This window comes from Dicentrarchus labrax, unplaced genomic scaffold, assembly GCF_905237075.1.
Source record: "Dicentrarchus labrax unplaced genomic scaffold, dlabrax2021, whole genome shotgun sequence".
Classification (NCBI taxonomy): domain Eukaryota; kingdom Metazoa; phylum Chordata; class Actinopteri; family Moronidae; genus Dicentrarchus; species Dicentrarchus labrax.
Window position 1 is genome coordinate 2,600,613 of NW_026136706.1, and position 20,936 is coordinate 2,621,548.

Consider the following 20,936-nt stretch of genomic DNA (forward strand, 5'->3'; position numbering starts at 1 on the left):
GTAGTTAAAGCACCTTGTTGTGCAGCATCTGGGGTCAGAGGTCACATAATTAGCCACGATGTTAAAGCTGTGAACGTCAAGAACACATATTTATATACATATATCTATATTTATATATATATATATCTATATTTGTTCCTATAATATTGCCTTTATATGGCAGTATACACACTAACAACAGGAGCTGATTAGTTTCCTCCTGGAACAGCGAATACAGTCGAGATAATTAGGGCACAATGTGCGAGCAGGCAGGCTGAGGGAGTGAAAACAGTAATCATTAAAATAGAAACACAGATAAAACCACTTGCACACTCAGCTCTATTCAAATGACCCCCCCGAGGCACGAAAGAAAGCAGCACAAAAGAAGCGTTTGATCTCCTCCGATCCTTTTATATACGCCTGCTTCTTCCACACGAGACACAACAGCATCACACAGACTGCAGCTCTCATGTGTGGACTTTAATAATAGAACATTTCAACAGTGGAATTTCATGCAGGATGATCCTACGTACAGAGCCACATCATCTTTAGACAATAATAAAGGTTTGCAGCCGAAGTGGGGGGGGGGCTGCCAGGGTCCTCTTAGGGTTTGATGGAGGAGGGCTGAGGGAGACGAAACTTGGCCATCTCTACGTCCAGGTCTGCGAATGTGAAGGGGTTGTAGCTGTGGTGCTGGTTGTTTTTATAAGTGCTGTTATCGAAGGGCTCCTCGGGCTCCGGAGGCGCCGCTGCCGCCGCCGCTGCAGCCGCTGCCGCCGCCGCCGCCGCCTCTGCGGAAGAAACAAAAAGGGCATTTCTTTAGGCCCAAAAGGTGAACATACATCCTGCTCATGCATTAAAACAGAAGTGGGTCAATCCGACGTGCAACAGACGCTTTTATCTTTCTGATCAGCTACAAAATAAAAAATGTTTTTTAAAAAGATTTTGGGGAAAAGGGAAGAGCACATTTACATATTCACACATGCTGATAAAAGGTGGAGGGTTTTTTTTACGGTGGGGGCATTTCCTACGGCGTCAGGCCTGCGTGACCCCCAACAGAGTGTGGAGACACGCTGGTGTGAAAAGCCTCAAGGATCCGAGTTTGTGAGGGGAAATCATGTGAAGGTAAACAGCAGCCCGGCAGCCCGGAGGAGGCACGCATGAAATGGCTTTTTCTTTTTAAATAAAAATCAAAGAGTGCTGGAAACTTCTGATTCAACAAGAGGTGGATTCTTTAAATACCAATTTACTTTTCACATCTAAATCTGCCTGGAAACCCCCGTTCAGCATGCTGAGACATTATAAACAACCAATGAGACAGGGAACAAAAATCACAGAGGAAAACACATTAAAGGCACATTTACAGTTTTTCATTAAAAAATAAAAAAGGTTTTTCGTGTGAAGAAGAGATTTAAAATGAACAAGTGGTGAAATGAAAGACCAGGGTGAGGAGGGGGTTGTTCCAGGAAGCAGTTGGTCAGAGAGGTGTAATAAAAAGGGGCTAAACGCCACAGACACTCACAGCACCCGAGTTGTTGCTGTAATCATTTAACAAACACACATCTTTAATCCTGCTTCCTGAAATACTTCCAGCCTCTCCCAGCTTCTGCTCGTCCGGCTGCTGTCTTCACTGGTGTGCACTTTAACATTACAGTTAACGATAGCATTACCTGGCACAAACAAGACTGCGTCGTTACCTGTAACCTTAACATTAACTCAGGGGAAACCTGTAACCCATACTCCATACAATAAGAAGGAGAGAGACATTATAAATGAGCGATAAAGAAGATGGATTGATACAGCGAGGAGGATGAGCCGTGAGAGGGAGGTTAGGAGGAGTTAGCAGTATGCAACGATCACCATCATGCATCGACGCAAACACGCGTTCACACATGCACCGCCTCCACCCGCCAGATCAGAGATGGCCGTCTGGACTTCCTCCCAGTATCCGGATACGACCGCTGTCAGCTTGTGCATCAGCGTAACAAACACCAGCGAGATAAATGAGTCAATGTGTGTTTGGAGCGGTTTATGGGCGATACTGCAACCAGCCACCAGGGGGCCGTCGTGACATCCAGCCTTTATCTGTCGGGCACTGCCACCCCGAAGCTTCATTCATTATTATGTATAAAAGAAATCAGTTGAACATTAAAGTGTGTGTGTCTAGCAACAGCTAGTGGTTTACAGCGGACGTGTTGAGTCATTTTTAACCCACAAATGCAGATTCTCCAGCAGCACTGATGTGTTTCATCACAGTAAAGTTATATAAATGAGTTTACAGCTAAAAAAAAAAACACGTTTAAGTGTCTTTAAACAGACTTTAACCTGCCGGCGTACAAAGTCTGTCCGTGTGTGAATAGAGCAGGTTATTGTCTGCGAGCCACAAAGACTGTGGAGCAACTATTTATTATTTATTTACTATAGATACGACCTCCTCCTGCACGCTCTACCCAGGCCGACGGAGTTCCTCCTGTTGTGTGCTGCATGTGTGAACTAGTTAGGGTCAAAGACAGACAATCTAAACTTTAAGACGATGTTGAAGACAAAGGAAAATGCAGATAATGTGTAAGGAAGAAGGAATGCAACAGAAAGCCCTGCAAGCAAGCAAGCACGGTTAAAGTAGATCCACAAAACCGGAGCGATGAGGTTAGACGTCACAGAGATCTAAAAACAGCAGCTACTGTATGTGAGACCTGGTTGACACCTTAATACTCAGAATGTGTTAGAGAGAGAAATATACGGTCCTCTGTGGAGGCTCAAAGGTCCACAAAGAAGAAAGGAAGAGGTAGAGATGGGGGGGGGGGGGGTGGTGTAGTGTGTACCCTCAGACGGTTCAACAGGAGCGTCCGCCTGCAGCTCCTCTCCTGCTGCTTCGGCTATGACCGGAGCGGGATCCACCAGCTCCTCGCCGCTCTCCACAGGGACTGAGGCTTCAGCCTCGGCAGCCGCTGCAGCTTCTACGGGCGCTTCAGCAGCTTCTACGGGGGCTTCGGCAGCTTCTACGGGGGCTTCGGCAGCTTCTACGGGGGCTTCGGCAGCTTCTACGGGGGCTTCAACAGGGGCTTCAACAGGGGCTTCAACAGGGGCAGCTTCATCAGCTTCCAGAGTTTCTACGGGGGCTTCAGCAACTTCTGCAGAAGCGTCAGTTTGGGCTTTTTCTGGAGTTGCAGCTTCGGTCACAACTTCCTCTGGAGTTTCTACGTGGGCATCAGGGACAGCAGGAGGTGCAACGTCTTCTATTTCTTCAGAAGTGGGTTTCTCTGCTTCAGCTGCAACTTCTGGGCTGGTCACAGCGCCCTCTAGAGCGTCTTCGGTGGCGGTGCAGATGTCAGGAGCAGAGTCCACTAACTCCTCAGAGCTAACACTGGGTGCTGCCTCTGTGGGTGCTGCTGCTGGAGCTGCTGGAGCTGGAGCTGCCTCCTGTACAGACTCAGCTACAGAGGCGAGAGTAGCTTCGGGTTCTGGGGGAACTTCAGTCGTAGCTTCTTTAACGTCTTCCTTCACTTCTGATGCGACGTCCTGGACTTCTGACACCTCTACAGGTGGTGGGGAGGTCTTGGTTTCAGTCTTCGCTTCTGATTTCTCATCGTCCGAGTCTGAGTCTGAGTCCGAGTCCGAGTCCGAGTCGCTGGATGACGAGGAGGAAGATCCGTCAGCTGCTGGATCACCGGGATCAGAGGAGGCAGCGGCGGTGGGGACTACATCGTCTGTGGCGGAGGCTACAACCGGGGCGGCGTCTGGTGTTGAGGTTTTACTGCTTTCATCAACCAGGGGTTCGGCAGCCGGGGGAGCTGCGTCGACTACAGGTGGAGCTGCGTCGACTACAGGTGGAGCTGCGTCGACTACAGGTGGAGCTGCGTCGACTACAGGTGGAGCTGCGTCGACTACAGGTGGAGCTGCGTCGACTACAGGAGGAGCTGCGTCGACTACAGGCGGAGCTGCGTCAGGAGCTGGAGCCTCTGCGGCAGCGGCGACCGGCTCAGCTGCAGCTGGTTCTCCGGCAGCAGCGACAGGCACCGTAGCTGCCGCAGCTACGATTGTTTCTGCCGCCGGTTCGGTTACACCTACAGACTCTGTTGGGAAAACTCCGGGTTCTGAAAGTTTTAGTGGGAAGGCAACTGCGGTCTTGTAGGCTAACAAGGCTGCTCTCTCATCTGGAGCCTCTGCTGCTGAGGAAAACGGGACAACAGCAGTTAAATAACAAACATTTAGAATAAAGCGGCACGACTTCCAAAAGGGGATCAAAGTTCCCTGAAATCTTGATTTCCTGGAGTTTTTTATATATTTTACTTTAGAAACACACAAAGAAACACTTACTGTTAAACTTTATACTTCCAAAGTTAGACACAAACACTTTATTAAAAACTTAATCTTAAGAGTTATTCTGGATGGATGGCTGGAAGAGAAAACTTTAGACACTGTAAGAAAAGAGTTCAGTCAATCCTTTTAACCAGATATAATATGTATTATTATTAAAGGAAGAAGAAAAGATCATTAATGCACAACAGAAAGCAGCCAGCTGAACTCTGAACTCTACGTTTCAGACATTAAGAGTGAATCACAGACTTACTCTTGCTCGCAGCCTTCGTCTTTTTGGCGGGTTTTTCAGCCTCAGTGGAGAACGAGGCGGCGGAGCGAGCCCTCAGGACGCCCCAGCTCTCCGACTGGAGACACTGCGGAGGAGCACAGACACCTTATCGGTATCAGAACCACACAGACGGCAACTCAGACAGAACAGGGCAAATAAAAAAGGGATCCCTTAAAGGACCAGTGTGGAGGATTTAGTGGCATCTAGTGGTGAAGTTGCAGATTGCAGCTATTTCAATACAGTACGAACGACGACGGAGATAAACACAGCTCGTGCTAACACAACAATTCTTATTTTAAGGTGATTAAACACTATTTAAACGTACCAAAGTTCAATGTTAATGTTTTTTTTCCAGAAGTCTCACTTTTATTTGCCCCGACACAAATTGAAAGCTTTGAAAAACTGTTTAAGTTTATTAATTATTAGTGTCTCGTGGTCCATATGTCTCCTTCTGTGAGGGACTGACATCAGTTTTTATACATAAATTCTTATTTTTAAAGCTTTCTGGGTTGTTTAAATTAAAGCTGACGCCGTGTGGCGGCGGCGGTACGAAGGGGACGATGTGGATCGATATTCAGCCGATAACGATAAGATAATTAAACATTTTTTGTGTTTTAAAAATAAGTTTATAAGCTCTAGTTTTTACCCTTAATGGAGTTTTAATATTCCATCGTTCTGTTTTAACTAAATCTAACTAAACAACAACAAACAACAACAAACAGACTCTTTAAATGTTTCTAGTAAAGTTTAACTTCACAAACACACTTCATAAAGTGAGTCCAGTGCGTTTTAAAAGTATATTTTTTAGGATTATTGTGAATAATATCACAATTATTTCAAGATAATAAGACTTAATGTGTTTCCCATGAAGTGTTTCTAGAGCGGGACAATTAAATAGAATTAAAATCGCAGAAGCTGAAATGTTTTGATGAAGGTAAAATGTGCTTTATATATAAATGTATATTTATATATGAATATATATTTAATTAGCTTTATAATAAAGTTTGCAGAGACGTCCTGGTCCACTAATCCTTTTCTCCAGGTTAAATAAAACATGTCTGTTTGGTTCAGACGCCCAAAAAATGTCACATCATGGTGATTTTAATAATTTCTTGCAGTTAAAATTATTTTTTTATGCAATTAATCAGAAATATCTGTGAGAATAATCTTAATGTTTTTACTGTATTGTGCAGAAACAGGCTTCCACAGGTTTTACACTGTAGATATAACATTTATAAAATAAATATATTACAAGCAGAGAAACTCTAAACCAATAAATATATTTAATCCACTTTAATATCTTAAATTTTTACATTAATTATCACAGAAACAACATTTCTCCTCCACATTAACATTATTAAGGTTATCGATCTGTTTTCACTCTGTGATTGTCTCTCAGACTTTAAATCAACACCTGTCCCATCTAAATGTTTATCGGGTGTTTGTGGCTGTGTGTGTCCGCCCTCAGGTGACTCAGGTGCGGGTAAAGTTAGAGAGCAACCGCCGGTGTCCTTCGCTCCGGTAGCGGTGCGCAGACGGACACGAACCCGCCTCTTGGTGCCTGTTTCTCGGCCTCAGTCTGTCAGACACTGCGCTCGGTTCTTTACGGAGGTTTTTAGTTTTAAAGCAGGACACTTATAAAACGTGTGAGAGGACGTTCAGGTGAGTTTACCTTGAGGGAACCCAGTCGCCCTAACCGCAGGAGGGAGGTCGCCATTTTCTGTCCCCTGTGTTGTGCTCCGGTCGGAAACTGAGAGGCGGAACTCAAAAGTTCCTCCTTTCTTCACTGATGGCGCTCATCGTTTATTTCCTACTGTAGACCTCTGCTCATACCTGCTGCAGTTATATATCATATATTACTGGATTCAGCAGAGTCAGGCCTCTCTAACAAACCCTGGTTGGTGTTTCTGGGACAATCTCAGCTAAAGCTGCCTTAAAGTAAATCAGCACAGAGCCTAAAATGTGATGTTTCCGCCTGTCGTACGTCTGTGTTTGTGGTCCTGTATTTCCTCAATGCATCAAGATATTCTCCTTCTGTTTGTCAGAGCTGTAGAGGAAGCTCCTGCACACCTCCACAGCAAATCTGAGCTCAATCCGAGCTTGTGTTAGGAAAGGACATGAGTTCAGGTGTATCGTCTCCCACCCTGCTTTATTTTTATAATATCTATTTATATATAACCTGTGCTTTCACTAAAGTCAATGATCTTCTTCCTCAGTGGACACATCAGTCTCAAACTGACCTCCAACACCTGAACACATCATAGATCACACACACTCACACCTACACGGTTTATGGAGGTTGTCGTCGTCCGCTTCCTGGTTGTTGAGCTTTATAAGCTCCTTCAGTTCGCTGTGTGGGTGTGGAGGTTTAGCTCAGTGGTTACTTCTGAAACGCTCACTGTTCCTCTAGCCCGCTGGTCCTCAGGGGCCAGGGGTTCAAACCGCGGGCGCTGTCCTCTGCTTTTTAATCCCTCCTTCACTCCTGGATCAACTACGGAAGACAATGTGTGCCAACGGGACTCTGTAAGTTATTATAATGAGACACTTTATTCAAATCTGTGATTATAAATTATTGTTTCTAAACGAGAAAGTTCCTCATTTTATATTTGAATGAAACATTCAGGTGTTTTTATTATACTCTACATTATATTCTAATATCAAATACTTCATAACTGTTGTACAAATACACAAACCTCAGTATAAACAGAGTTCCCATGTGTCCTGGAAAACCTGGAAATTGATTAAAATGACCTGGAATATCCTGGAAATAAGTATTTTATTGTATCAGCTGACTCAGATCACATTTGTTGTTGTGGTTGATAATTATTCATTGTAGCAGTGAACACTTAAAATACTTTCCACATTTATTTTAACAGGTTAGAAGATGAATTCAACCACATTTGAACTCTCTCGAACCACCGCTGTGAACCAAAACCCTTCTTTAAAGGAACCCTGATAACAATATGTTCACTCTGTGTTCACTCTGTGTTCACTCTGTGTGTTCACTCTGTGTGTTCACACTGTGTTCACTCTGTGTTCACTCTGTGTTCAATGTGTGTTCACTCTGTGTTCACTCTGTGTTCACTCTGTGTGTTCACTCTGTGTTCACACTGTGTTCACTCTGTGTGTTCACTCTGTGTTCACTCTGTGTTCACTCTGTGTTCACTCTGTGTTCACACTGTGTTCACACTGTGTTCACTCTGTGTTCACACTGTGTTCACTCTGTGTTCACTCTGTGTTCACTGTGTTCACTCTGTGTTCACTGTGTTCACTCTGTGTTCACTCTGTGTTCACTCTGTGTGTTCACACTCTGTGTTCACTCTGTGTGTTCACACTCTGTGTTCACTCTGTGTGTTCACACTCTGTGTTCACTCTGTGTGTTCACACTGTGTGTTCACACTGTGTGTTCACTGTGTGTTCACTCTGTGTTCACACTGTGTGTTCACTCTGTGTTCACTCTGTGTGTTCACACTCTGTGTTCACTCTGTGTGTTCACACTCTGTGTTCACTCTGTGTGTTCACACTGTGTGTTCACTCTGTGTGTTCACACTCTGTGTTCACTCTGTGTGTTCACACTGTGTGTTCACTCTGTGTTCACTCTGTGTTCACTCTGTGTGTTCACTCTGTGTTCACTCTGTGTTCACTCTGTGTTCACTCAGTATAAATACTGTATACGATCAGTGGTTCACACACTGAGACTGTGTGTGGAGACCTTTAAGATCCAGTAGATGGCGCACTGCACACACTGATCACCTCCTGAACGAGTCTGCAGGCTTCTTCATTAACACACAAAAAATATAATATTTGTATATGTTGGCCCCTTTTTTATCTTTATTTATATTTTTCTAGCTTTATTGTGATTCTTATGCACCAAAGTAAATTCCTCGTATGTGAAAACTTAAACCAGATTCAGATTCTGATTGTTGGTTTTTAATATGTTGTTGAAAACAAACGTGGAAAAACTTCTTGTTTTCACACCTAAAGAGTAATAAAAACAGGAATAGGAGGTTTTGAACTGGTCTGGAGGAATATACAAAGAGCTCATTTGTAAATAAACTGTAAAATAGTTAATATTTTTAAAGTTGGTGCAGTTCCCAAAGAACAGACTGTACACACAAACAGACAGTAATGAGATTGTTGGTCAACTGAGGTCTTTAATGACGTTCTGCAGGTGATATTGTGCATTAATGGGCTGTTTGTGTTGCACTTTTTAGCACTTTATCTTGTTTTAGCACTTATTTTTAGGTTAAATAAAGTTAAATATTGAGCTTTTATCCATTAAATGACTTTATTTAACTCTAAAACATGAAACGTGTGCAAAAAAAACAAAGAAAATACTATTTCTCAATCAAATTTAATCTTGTAAGTTACCCGTTTCTGCAAATGAACTCTTCAGATTAGTTAAATTAAAATGCAAACTGCTAATTCAGAGTGATATTCGACATAAAAAGGACTTGTACTCTAATGCTGACCATTAAAATATCTAAGGCACAGAGCCGGAGGCGGTGAGGGAGCACAGATGTTCAGGAAGAAGGCGACGGTAGAAAAGTTCATTTACTTCGTCAATTAACTAATGAATGAATTAACTCCACAAGACTCATATGAGTGTGAATTATATTATAGAGTAACTCTATATTAAAGATGACTTTGAGTAGTTTATCTGAGCTGAACACGTCATAAACCAGATAAACGCGTCCGCTTCCTGGTTGTTGAGCTTTATAAGCTCCTTCTGTTCGCTGTGTGGGTGTGGAGGTTTAGCTCAGTGGTTACTTCTGAAACGCTGACTGTTCCTCTAGCCCGCTGGTCCTCAGGGGCCAGGGGTTCAAACCGCGGGCGCTGTCCTCTGCTTTTGAATCCCTCCTTCACTCCTGGATCAACTACGGAAGACAATGTGTGCCAAGTTATTATAATGAGACACTTTATTCAAATCTGTGATTATAAATTATTGTTTCTAAACGAGAAAGTTCCTCATTTTATATTTGAATGAAACATTCAGGTGTTTTTATTATACTCTACATTATATTCTAATATCAAATACTTCATAACTGTTGTACAAATATTGATTGTGATTCTGGGCGGCTGTGGCTCAGAGGCAGAATTGGAAGGTTGTGGGTTCGATCCCCGGCTCCTGGTGCCACATGTCGAAGTATCCTTGAGCAAGATACTGAACCCCAAATTGCTCCCGATGCTGTGCATTAGTTGTGCATTAGTGTATGTATGAAAAGTGAGTTTCTGTTTGCCATCACTGAGTGAATGTGTGTGAAAAGGTGAATGTGTCTGTAGTGTAAAAGCGCTTTGAGTGGTCGGAAGACTAAAAAGGAAAGTATACAAGTACAGGTCCATTTACGTCAGAGAGTCTGAGGACGGTATCATCCACCTGCTGAACAGAGTCTTGTTCTTTGACTTCTCCAGTGCTTCCAACACCATCCGTCCGGCTCCACTGGGTGAGAAGGTGGCTGGGTGCAGGTGGAGGCCCCCGTCGGCTCCTGGATGCTGGATAACATCCACTGTGACGGGTCAGCTCTCTGGAGGTTAACCGACCAGCGGCTTCAACAACTGGAGCCGCTTTGCAGTCAGAGTGGCCCCTGGAGGGGCGCAGCAGGTTCTCTCAGTTCCTCGTTGATGTCCTCGGCACAGAGACCCTCACTTCACCCCGTGAGCTGGACCGGGCGCACCGGAGCCTCGCACCCAAACCTGCGCCGGGAGGCAGACCACAAAGACTAGGTGATCCGCGGGGCTCGCAGACCAGGTGATCTGACCTACAAAGGTTATTTATTTATTTATGTTGTTTATCTTTTGTCTGTTTGTCTGTATCTGTGTGCTGCTCCTGCAGCTTGGCATGCTCTGTCTGCTCAGGCGCCACGCCCTCTTTCATCACGCTGCTGGCTCTTGGGCAGGGGGCGCCGGTCATGGGGGTGGAGGTGTACTGGTACAACATCCACCCAGGCCCCCTAATATCACTGTATGTTTAGTTCTAACTCCTTGACAACACCTAGGGGTGCTTTAAGATTCAGTAGTTGGAATGTCAGGGGGTGAACTCTCCTGTAAAGAGGTACACAGTGCTTAACCATCTGCAACAGCTAAACACTAGAATGGCCTTTCTACAGGAAACTCATCTGCAGCCATCAGATCACCTCTACGGAGCGGTGGGTAGGCCAGCTCTACCACTCCTCCTTCTCAAGTTAGGCTCGTGGTGTTGCAATTCTTGTCCATAAATCAGTCCCGCTTTCTGTATCCAAGGTCATATCAGACCCCAATGGGCGCTTTGTTATCATTTCAGGGAAAATTTATGGCAACAATGTGACTTTGGCGAATGTGTATGGTCCAAATTGGGACAATGAGGAATTTTTCAAAACCTTTTTTTTCTCCCTCCCTGATTTACATTCCTGCCAGCTCATCCTCGGTGGTGACTTTAACTGTTGTCTTGATCCCTCACCTGACCCCCTGTTTCCATCCAGGGGGTCCCTGTGGACACTGTGGAGGAGTAGAAGTACCTGGGGGTGTACTTCAGTAATAAGTTGGACTGGACCAGAAACACTGAGGCGGTCTACAAAAAGGGCCAAAGCCTCTTTTTCCTAAGGAGGCTGAGGTCCTTTAACATCTGCCGGACGATGCTGAGGATGTTCTATGAGTCTGTTGTGGGCAGTACGATCTTCTTCACTGTCACATGCTGGGGCAGTGGGCTGAGGGTCGCTGACAACAACAGACTAAACAAACTGATCAGGAGGGCCGGTGATGTCGTGGGGGAGGAGCTGGACACCCTGACGACCGTGGCAGAGAGGAGGATGCTGTCCAGGCTTCAGTCCATCTTGGACAATGTCTCTCACCCTCTCTACGACACACTGGCCCAGCAGAGGAGCACCTTCAGCAGAAGACTCCTCTCACCCAGACGCACCACAGAGCGCCACAGGAAATCATTCCTGCCTGTGGTCATCAATCTCTACAACGCCTCCCTCAGAGAGTCAGACACCCCCCCTCTGTAATCTGACCTCAAACACAGACAAACACTTCTTCACTTTTTGCACATTTTACCTTAATATATATTTATACATATGTTCTTAATATATTAAATGTATATACGTTGTATGTATATCTGGAGTTGTAACAAAAGTAATTTCCCCCTGGGATTATTAAAGTATTTCTGATTCTGATTAGTTAAATTAAAATGCAAACTGCTAATTCAGAGTGATATTCAACATAAAAAGGACTTTATTGATGTTGATGCGTCAGAAAAAGGCGACAAATATGAACAGGATTTTATTGTTTTTTCCTCCACATTCAGCTCAGCCACAGATCGATCTACACAAAGCTTATTCCACAGCTCAGTGTTCACTATGTCTGCCACACATGTACATCTAATGCTGACCATTAAAATATCTAACGCACGGAGCCGGAGGCGAGGGATTGGTTGCAGAAGCAAACACTACGGAGCACAGATGTACAGGAAGAAGGCGTCGGTAGAAAAGTTCAGTTGGAAAGTGCCGATGTTCATTTCTGGGAGACTTCGTCAAACTTCGGCTCTAAAAAAAAAAAAAAAAGACACAAAGAAGAGTTATTAACATTTACATTGTCAGGTCAGTAGCATTAATATATCACACACACACACACACACACACACACACACACACACACACACACACACACACACACAGAGACACACACACACACACCATTAATAGTCGATTAGATTGATCACCTGTGAATTTGAACTCTGGGAAAGATGTGAGGTCTCCGCTGCCGTAGAGTCTCTGGAGCTTTGAGATCTCCTCTGCCAAAGTCTTTTCATACTCTGAACCTGCATCCAGCAGCCCGCCAGCAGCCCTACAGGAGGACGAAGATCAATAATCAGAACTTCACTTTCTACCACAAATTCAAAGACACTGTTCAATCAGCACAAATCAGTCAAATTATTACTGATTTCTTCAATAATTCTGATGGATCCAACGTAAATCAAATGGTTTATTTTCATTGTTAATGTCAGAGAGGACCAACTGAAAACTTACAGATTAATAACATTATATACAATAATAAAATAATAATAAAGTAAATTATTGGTGTTTTTTACACTTTACAATTTAATAATCGTCACTAAAGTGGAGAATTATATTATTGATTTTTGTGATATAAACATTGAAACAGACTAGATATTGTGTGTGTTGTGAAGCTAGTTAGTAGCATGGAGCTAACGGTCCAAATAAAATATAGGAACTTTACAGATAGTAACGTTATTCTAAATATGACTGTCAGTTATTTTACTGCGTTCAGTCAACAGGACGCTGACTGCAGTTCACTGAACGGCCACTGGAGGCGCTATAACAACACTTTAATGACATATTTTTAGACTTACTGGCTTCTTGTGGAGTACTCTCGTATAGAGTCCAGGAACAACTTCTGAATCGGGTCGATTTGAGCTGAGAGAGAAAGAAACATAGATTAATTTCTCTCCACGGACCAATCCTCCAGGATCAACCAGCATCATGCGTTTGGATATCATCTGTCCATTTGGCTAGAACATAATAAATAAAACCAATCCAGTCTTAACCATAACCCTCATGCACAACACAGCACCGGAGTGGCAGACAGAGGAGCCGGCTACAGGGGTCAGATAGGACAGAACGTCAGACCAGGTTAAAAAAAGGTTGCCGTGATGGATTCATGCTAGTTTTAAAACATTTAACAGTGAAGTCCAAAAGAACTTCTTCATCTCTGACTCCACATGCAGCAACCAGGGAGCAATCTCACCAAGTTACCATGGAAGGAAAAAGGTGGGAAGGAAAGTTTACACATTATCCATTAACAGAATACACCCGACCAGTCGGATCAAACACGTAGGGATCGATTACTTTAACCATGAGACTCCTCTATATGTGTGAGGAGTGTAAAAGGGAGGAGGAAGAGGAAGAGGAGGAGAGAAGTTTGAGGTAGAAATATAAAGAGAAATAAGATGACAGGTAAACCTTTAACATTATCTTTAGTGTTTAACAGGACGAAAATCAACAACAGCTCCGTAAAACAACACCAGGAGGATTATTTCTATCATGTTCTTAGCAAAGAAAACTGGGAGTTAAACCAAAGAAAAGTGAACTAAAATAATAAAAACAATGAGTATAAATGTGGGAATAACTGATGAAATTATAAAAGAAATGATAGAAAAGAAAAGAGTGCAGTTAGCAGGCGGACATTAGTGTGAAAGTTGAAAATAAAATAAACAGAAATAAGCCATGCCAAACATCTCAAAGCAAAACAAACATGCACCATGTAAAGAGTGGAAGCAGGGGCGGATCACGAGGGGCCACAGCTAAACTAAGACTGGCCACCACAGTTTGGTGTCAAAGGCTTTAACATTTAACTCATCTAGATTTAAAAAACAGATTTAATTCAATGATCTGTTTTACATTTTAGACAAAGCTTAACTTCCTCCCTTCCTGTATTATTTTTCTAGCGTTTCAGGTTAATATTGACTATTATGTTTACGATTAAATCAGCATATATTTCTGCCACACTATGAATATTTCTCCGGATCCGCCCCCGAGTGGAACTAAAGCTACATGAGAGATGCCCGAGCCACATGGGGGCAGGGTTTTCATGGCATGAAGAAGAGAAGATTTGAGGGTTAGGGGCTAAAATGCGTCACTAAAACGACTATTAGGGACAAACTGTGAAAGTTAGAACAAAAAGAAAACGTGTGTTTGTGATGTCGAGTATCTTTACAGTTTATCCTTAACAGTCATCACAAACGACTACAGTATATTCAGAGAAATGGTGATGAAAATGACTGCTGGTAGACTGCAGGGTCCACAGAGGTAAAGAGAAGGATTGTGGGGGAGGGGGGAGGTTGTGGTGTGTACCCTCAGTCGGTTCAACTGGTTCAGCCAGCAGCTCCTCTCCTGCAGCTTCAGCCACGACTGGAGCCGGGTCCACCAGCTCCTCGGCGCTCTCTACAGGGGCAGAGACTTCAACTGCAGCCTCGGCAGCCACTTCAGCTTCTACAGGGGCAGCTTCTACAGGGGCAGCTTCAGCCACGGGCTCAGGGGCAGCTTCTACAGGGGCAGCTTCAACCACGGGCTCAGGGGCAGCTTCAGCCACAGGCTCAGGGGCAGCTTCTACAGGGGCAGCTTCAACAGGGGCAGCTTCAACCACGGGCTCAGGGGCAGCTTCTACAGGGGCAGCTTCAACCACGGGCTCAGGGGCAGCTTCCACAGGGGCAGCTTCAACAGGGGCAGCTTCAACAGGGGCAGCTTCAACAGGGGGCTCAGGGGCAGCTTCTACAGGAGCAGCTTCGGCCACAGGCTCAGGAGCAGCTTCTACAGGGGCAGCTTCAGCTTCCACAACTGGTGCAGCTTCTGCAGCAGGGGCTTCAGGCACAGGCTCAGGCTCTGGGGCAACTTCAACAGCTGGTGGAGCAGCAGCAGCTTCTGCTATAGATGCTGCAGCTTCAGCAACAACTTCAACCACTGGTGCGGCTTCGGCAACCACTTCTGCGACTGCTTCAACAATGGGTGCAGCTTCGGCAACCACTTCAGCGACGGCTTCAACAATAGGTGCGGCTTCAGCGACGGCTTCAACAACGGGTGCGGCTTCAGCGACTGCTTCAACAACGGGTGCGGCTTCAGCGACTGCTTCAACAACGGGTGCGGCTTCAGCGACTGCTTCAACAACGGGTGCGGCTTCTGCGACTGCTTCCACTGCTGGTGCAGCTTCGGTGACTGCCTCAACAACGGGTGCGGCTTCAGCCACTGGGACTGCAGCCTCTGCCGCAGCCTCAGGTGCAGCTGCAGCCGGCGTGGACTCTACAATCGGTTTTGCTGCAGCTTCAGCTGCTGCGGCGACGGCTGCTGGAGAAACATCTTTCTTGGGAAAGTTATACGTCTTGTGCTGGACAAGTTTCTCTATATCGAAGTACGTTTTACCCTTGTCTTTGTCTAGGACGGAGGAGTGCAAGCAGACAAGATGCATTATTTTTTTTTTAAAAACATAGTATTGTATGGTTGAATGACAAAATGTCCACATTTAACAAAACGTATATCCAGGAAGGTGGCGTCTGGTACCGGTTTACAGGGAAATAAAAAGAAAAGCCTGTGCGTTAGCCAAAAGGGACACAGCAAACTTATTACTGAAAGAAAAGAACAATTGTAACCTTGAACCATAGCAGCTTTATATGGAGATAAATTGACTATATTGTTATAAAAGGGATCTAAAACTGCAGCTGATGGGACAGTTAGTCAGAAATAATCTTTCAAAACCTGTGGAAGGAAATCCAGAAGTGAATATGATGAACTGTGGTTCAGACATCACTGAATAATACAATCTAATGTCATCAGCATACAACAGTGGTCTTTTTGAGGTTTTTAGTAAAAATCACATCCACATAAATCCGCCACGGATACCAAACCCTGCAGGAGCAGCTGGTTCTGGTATCAACAGGTTAGACCAGCTTCTATTTACACAACTGCTCTCTGACCCTGCAGCTATGACCTGGCAGCTGCTGCATGTTGTGTGTTTTTACCATGACACGGGACATGCGGGCTGGAATCTCCCTCCATTAGGACTACATAGCTAATACACAGCGACCCGGTTAACTGAGCTCACTGGTACATTACAGGTTCGATATTATGGACGGTCCTAATAAATTTAATATTGTGTCCCGCTCATCGAGGTGTTTCATGTGCATTGTTAGTGATGCATTAGTGTGATAAATGTTTTTAATGTCCTTTTTGTTTTTCTGATATTATATAGGGCGGCGTCTGTCGCGGGCTCAGGGCGGCTCGTGAAACTGATGTCTTTGCGTCTCGATACAGTTACTAACGCAAGTGAAGTAGGACGTCAAACAACAGTTATCCAAAGTATATAGCGCCCTAATTTTTCATCTCACTGATCTGAAGCTTCACATATTTGTATCGTGATTTAACCGTCTCGATATATCGTTATATTCTTACTCAGAACTGTAAAAAAAAAAACTTTATGAATTAACAAAAAGTATAATGCTGCCATGGTGTCCGAGAACAATCGAGCTGCATTAGCAACAAGTATCACGATACAGAGGTTACGATTCAATATACTGTGATACAGTAAGCAGGACGATATATGGGACAGCTGTCATTATGTGTCAATAACACGCAACCATATGCATCAAATTGGAGTTCAATGTTTACCTGTAACAACGTCACAGCTCTCAGTTTACATCACCGCAGTCAGGCAGTTGGAGGTTCAAACACAAAAGTCTATATAGTTTTTGAGAATTGCACATGAGCAGCTTTTGTTTGTGCTGTAACCAAACATTTACAGACAATTACTGGATGGCTTTTGATACAGAGCTTTTGTAAAGTAAGAGCCCCGAGGCTCTGGAACCGCCGGTCAGAGGAAATACGGCTCAGACTTCTTTCAAACCAAAGTTTCTATATTCTTTTATGTGTTCTTTGCTTTTTATGTGAAGCTCTTTGTAACTTTCTCATCAATAAAGATATTATGATGCTGAAGAATGATCATTGTTGTGAGGCAGATCTAAAGTTATATAAAGTGTCTAATAGTACGTTGACTTTCAAGCTGATTTATGAAGGTTTGTCCTTGATGGACGTGGTTATACTGTGAAGAGTCAGTCATTCACACACTGCTGGAGTCAGTGTGACCTAACAGATTAGACTTTATAGGTAGAAAGATACATCAAGTAACAAGTGAAACTAAATCAACTAAAAAGTCTGGACCGGTTTACTTTTACGTCTTTAACACTGCGTCCTTGTTGTTGTGGGACATTTCAGACGAGTTAGTGTCTACATAGCGGACCAGTGTTGCAGACAACAGATGACGGACTGAGTGTCCTCTGGAGATAACACTGTGCCCTTTTATAATCTGCCAATAGGCAAAGACACAGGAGGCAAATGTACAGACATTCCTCAGTCAAGTAGCAAAGATATGGGTGTAAAGAAGACTCAAGTAAAAGTATAAAAGTACTCTTAAAGCTAACTGACTCTCCCTCTCTCGTCTGTTTAATGTTTTATGTCGTTTTTGTCGTGTGCGATATGCAGCAGTCTTGATGTTGGGAAGGCGTGCAATGATGCAAATAATAAAACCACTGATAATAATTGCCTGTTTTTAAACTGTAAAGAGTTTAAAATACAAATATTTGTGTAAAGAAACTGAATGAATTGTCAGTCTTGTACATATATAAAGTTAATCAGCTCTTCCATCAGGTAAAACACACTGAAGAAGACTGTTGTAATGAATCAGTAAAGACCTTTAATGGCACTGAAGGCCGATACGTTTGTTCATTGAACCAGATCAGTGACGCCTGTACCACAGTTCATCATCAACATGATTAAAGCTCAGCAGCAGAGAAACCTACCCGAGCTCGGCTTTTTCGACGACTTCTTGGATCCCCCCGATTTTGAGCTGAAGGCTGCAGCTGAAGGAGCTCTTCTCAGAGTGCTCCAGCTCTCAGCCTGGAAACACTGACAACACACAAACACACAAACCATTACATTCAGCTAAAAATACAGAATACAGACAGAACTGTATAAAAAGTTCCCTACCAGGGCCGATGTTCATTAATTAAACACTTCATATCCATTTAAATGTGCCGGAGTTACAAAGAAAACACCTAAAGTATTGAATATGCATCTTGATTTGGAAAAGCTGCTGTGAAATCATCAAGTTTTTACTGGTACTGTATCTTATTTATTCATTTATTTGTTTTTACCCCATTACAACAGTCTGTTTTAGTCTTTTAATCCATCTAGAAAATGTTTCCCCTACAATTAATAATACAGTAATCTGTAATAATTAGGAATATATTAAATGAAATAAGATTTTTTTAATTTATTAATAATAATTAATAAAACTCTAGTGGCGTTCAGGTGATTTCTGCAGCTCAGTTTGAACCCGGGCGTCTGCAGACACAGCGGGATGTCGAAGAGATCACGTGATTTTATTCCAGACAACACAAAGCGTCTTAATCTGCCGCTCAACTAATGACCTCGCTGCTCCTCTGAAGACACTGCAGATACATGTGCACAACTTTTATAACTTCCTCTGCATGTTGACTTTAATACTGTTGATTCTTCATCATCAGATCAGCAAATACTAACCACCAGGTGACACTGGAGCAGACTTTAACTCCATACTGTACTGGTGATTATAGAATATAACATTTAGTTTTCCCTTTAGGGTTGAAAAACAACAGCCACGCTGTCGGACAGCGTCATAATTCAGCTTGTGTCTGCTCTTTTATTGATACTACAGTGAAAAAGTGTTCTCATTAAAGCAAAATCGATTGATTTTTGAGACTTATACTGATTTTAGTGAGAGAAATTCACAGATTATTGATATGGTGGCTGATAAAGTGAAATATCTGACCCGGAATCTGTGGATTCTGCACCGATACGACTACAGAAAGCAGCTGTTTAAAGTTAAATATTCTTTAAAATGTTAATAATTTAACATAATGTACATGTTAAAGCAGTGGTTCATAGAGTAAACTGACTCAGTGACATATTTTATGGATATTTAATATTATATTTAATGTTTAACAATAAGAGTAGAGAACAGTAAAGGTTTTATTAAAGACAGTTTTGACATTTTTAAGCACTTTTTCCACAATTCTCCGTCTATATTATTTAATTTCTAACAATCATATTAACTTTATAAGCTTCTTTTTTTGACAGATTCATAGTTGACATATAGGTTTGTAGGATTTAGTGGCATCTAGTGGTGAAGCTGTAGATTTCAGTTCAATATGGAAGTGGACCTGCTCCCTCTGATAAAACCAGCTCATTCTGAGGTAACGAACAAACAATAATTCTTATATTCAGCTGATTAAACACTAATGAAAACATACTTATGAATATTATATTACATTTCTGACACTAGATCCTCCTCAATGTGACTCACTGGAGCTTTAAATATTCTTTAATAAAAGTTATTTGTTTAAGGAAACAGCAGCTTTGCAGTCGTATCGATGCAAATTTCTATTCTAATTTCCATGTCTATTTTCATTCCAACTTAAAAACTCACTAAATCAGCCGTCATATTATTTTATAAATCAGTGAATATTTCCCTGTAAAGTCTCATAAAGCTCCAGAACAAAGTTACATATTCATAGATTCTGACTTTTAGAGGATTTTAATGTGGAATTTATACTTTTAATGTAAAAAAAACACACATCATTTGTGTCTGAATGCAAGTCTGGAGGAGGTCTTTTAATGCAGTTTTAACACACAAAGAGTCTCCAGGTGAGCATTTTAACGCGTGGACAACCTCCAGTGTAATCATTGACTCTATAGTGGGGAAACTTTGCTCATATCTCCACATGAAAATCAACCACAAGCACCGTGCAGACACTCACTGAGCTCAGAAAGTCAGATTCAGGCCTGTGAGTCTGGTTCAAGCCTGCTGCACTGGGGCCATGCAGTTAGCTGACTGACAGCCTGTCACCAATTCAAGGGTCCGTTTAAAAAAACAGCAATTTAACGAGCATGAAGCTGGGGTTCATAGCCAGCTCCAGACAGTGGATTATTAATGCTGACTGAGTGCAGCCATGAGGTTTACATAAAAGTGAACACGGCTCAGATAATCCGGTGACAACCAGCTCCAAACTCCCTCAGCCCCCCCCAAACATCCCCAAACAACGGCTCTAAAATACAGAAAGAAATGAACCGAGTTCAGGCTGGAATTTTCTTTACCTTGACACAGCCCAGTCGTCCTATCCTCAGCAGGGAAGCCGCCATCTTTCTGTACAGTGTCTGCTGTGCATCAACACACACACACACACACACACACACACACACACACACACACGCACACGCACACACACACACGCACACACGCACGATAAATAAACAAATATCTCCAACCTGCAGTTTCATATAATGAGCAAGAAAAAACCTTTAAACCAAAAAGCAGCTGCGACACATTTCCAAGCAGGCAGACGATTAAAAGAGCAAACAAACAGAAAGAACCTGTTGTTGTTGTTGTTGTTGTTGTTGTTGTCGTGCAGCTGAGAGAGTAAACACAAACAACGTGTTGTTCAGATAAATGAAGGTGTGAATGGTGTGAGTCCTCCAGGAGCAGCTCACAGCAGCATGTCTGTCCGAGCTGTGCAGCTTTATGTAACACACGAGTTAACGCCCCCCCCTCCACACACACACACACACACACACACACACACACACTATGTGCTCCTCTGTATTAACTCTTCTATATTACATGTGTTTGAACGTGTTTGTGTCTGTTTGATATTAAAGTGTTTTATAGTCTTTATTGGAGCTGCAGTGTGACTGAAGTCTCTCTGTGACACTGTGATGATGTTTGAGGAGGTTAAAGGTTATTCTGCACATTAATGTCTCTCTCCCCCCCCTCTCTCTCTCTGTCTCTCTCT

The 20,936-nt window shown here is 43.1% G+C and overlaps 2 protein-coding genes and 1 long non-coding RNA gene across 13 annotated transcripts; 1 reads left to right on the forward strand and 2 right to left on the reverse strand.

Annotated features, from left to right (window-relative positions):
• Positions 1-364: 364 nt before the first annotated feature.
• On the reverse strand, positions 365-6,345 carry ndufv3 (NADH:ubiquinone oxidoreductase subunit V3). 7 transcript variants are annotated; one of them, XM_051402885.1, is made up of 5 exons: positions 6,240-6,345; positions 4,550-4,652; positions 3,912-4,148; positions 2,802-3,827; positions 365-770 (listed from the first exon to the last, which is right to left on the reverse strand). In XM_051402885.1, the coding sequence occupies exons 1-5, from the start codon at positions 6,282-6,284 to the stop codon at positions 583-585; spliced, it is 1,599 nt and encodes a 532-aa protein (XP_051258845.1). In that variant the 5' UTR covers positions 6,285-6,345; the 3' UTR covers positions 365-582. The 7 variants fall into 7 exon arrangements, with proteins under 7 accessions (XP_051258845.1, XP_051258842.1, XP_051258841.1 ...); XM_051402882.1 differs by having other exon boundaries at positions 2,802-3,848; XM_051402881.1 differs by having other exon boundaries at positions 2,802-3,869.
• Positions 6,346-6,821: 476 nt separating this feature from the next.
• Positions 6,822-12,002, forward strand: LOC127365177 (uncharacterized). Its single transcript, XR_007885139.1, has 2 exons — positions 6,822-7,090; positions 9,980-12,002. It is a non-coding gene; the product is annotated as an uncharacterized LOC127365177 (long non-coding RNA).
• On the reverse strand, positions 11,812-20,694 carry si:ch211-140m22.7 (uncharacterized protein LOC570370 homolog). Of its 5 annotated transcripts, XM_051402908.1 has the most exons (8): positions 20,518-20,694; positions 20,242-20,304; positions 17,907-18,012; positions 15,109-15,489; positions 14,416-15,066; positions 12,915-12,978; positions 12,264-12,388; positions 11,812-12,087 (listed from the first exon to the last, which is right to left on the reverse strand). In XM_051402908.1, the coding sequence occupies exons 2-8, from the start codon at positions 20,284-20,286 to the stop codon at positions 12,056-12,058; spliced, it is 1,404 nt and encodes a 467-aa protein (XP_051258868.1). In that variant the 5' UTR covers positions 20,287-20,304; positions 20,518-20,694; the 3' UTR covers positions 11,812-12,055. The 5 variants fall into 5 exon arrangements, with proteins under 5 accessions (XP_051258868.1, XP_051258867.1, XP_051258865.1 ...); XM_051402907.1 differs by having other exon boundaries at positions 14,416-15,489; positions 20,242-20,302; positions 20,522-20,694; XM_051402905.1 differs by having other exon boundaries at positions 14,416-15,489; positions 20,242-20,308; positions 20,519-20,694.
• Between the last annotated feature and the right edge of the window lie 242 nt (positions 20,695-20,936).

Coding starts and splice junctions, on each gene's coding strand:
- ndufv3 (XM_051402879.1), bottom strand. CDS start 6,284: ATGGCGACCTCCCTCCTGCGGTTAGGGCGACTGGGTTCCCTCAAG. Junction 4,653..6,239: donor GGCGACTGGGTTCCCTCAAG/GTAAACTCACCT, acceptor GCTCCTCCGCAG/TGTCTCCAGTCGGAGAGCTG. Junction 4,149..4,549: donor GACGAAGGCTGCGAGCAAGA/GTAAGTCTGTGA, acceptor CGTTTTCCTCAG/CAGCAGAGGCTCCAGATGAG.
- si:ch211-140m22.7 (XM_051402907.1), bottom strand. CDS start 20,286: ATGGCGGCTTCCCTGCTGAGGATAGGACGACTGGGCTGTGTCAAG. Junction 18,013..20,241: donor GACGACTGGGCTGTGTCAAG/GTAAAGAAAATT, acceptor GTGTGTTGTCAG/TGTTTCCAGGCTGAGAGCTG. Junction 12,088..12,263: donor CCCAGAGTTCAAATTCACAG/GTGATCAATCTA, acceptor TTTTTTTTTTAG/AGCCGAAGTTTGACGAAGTC.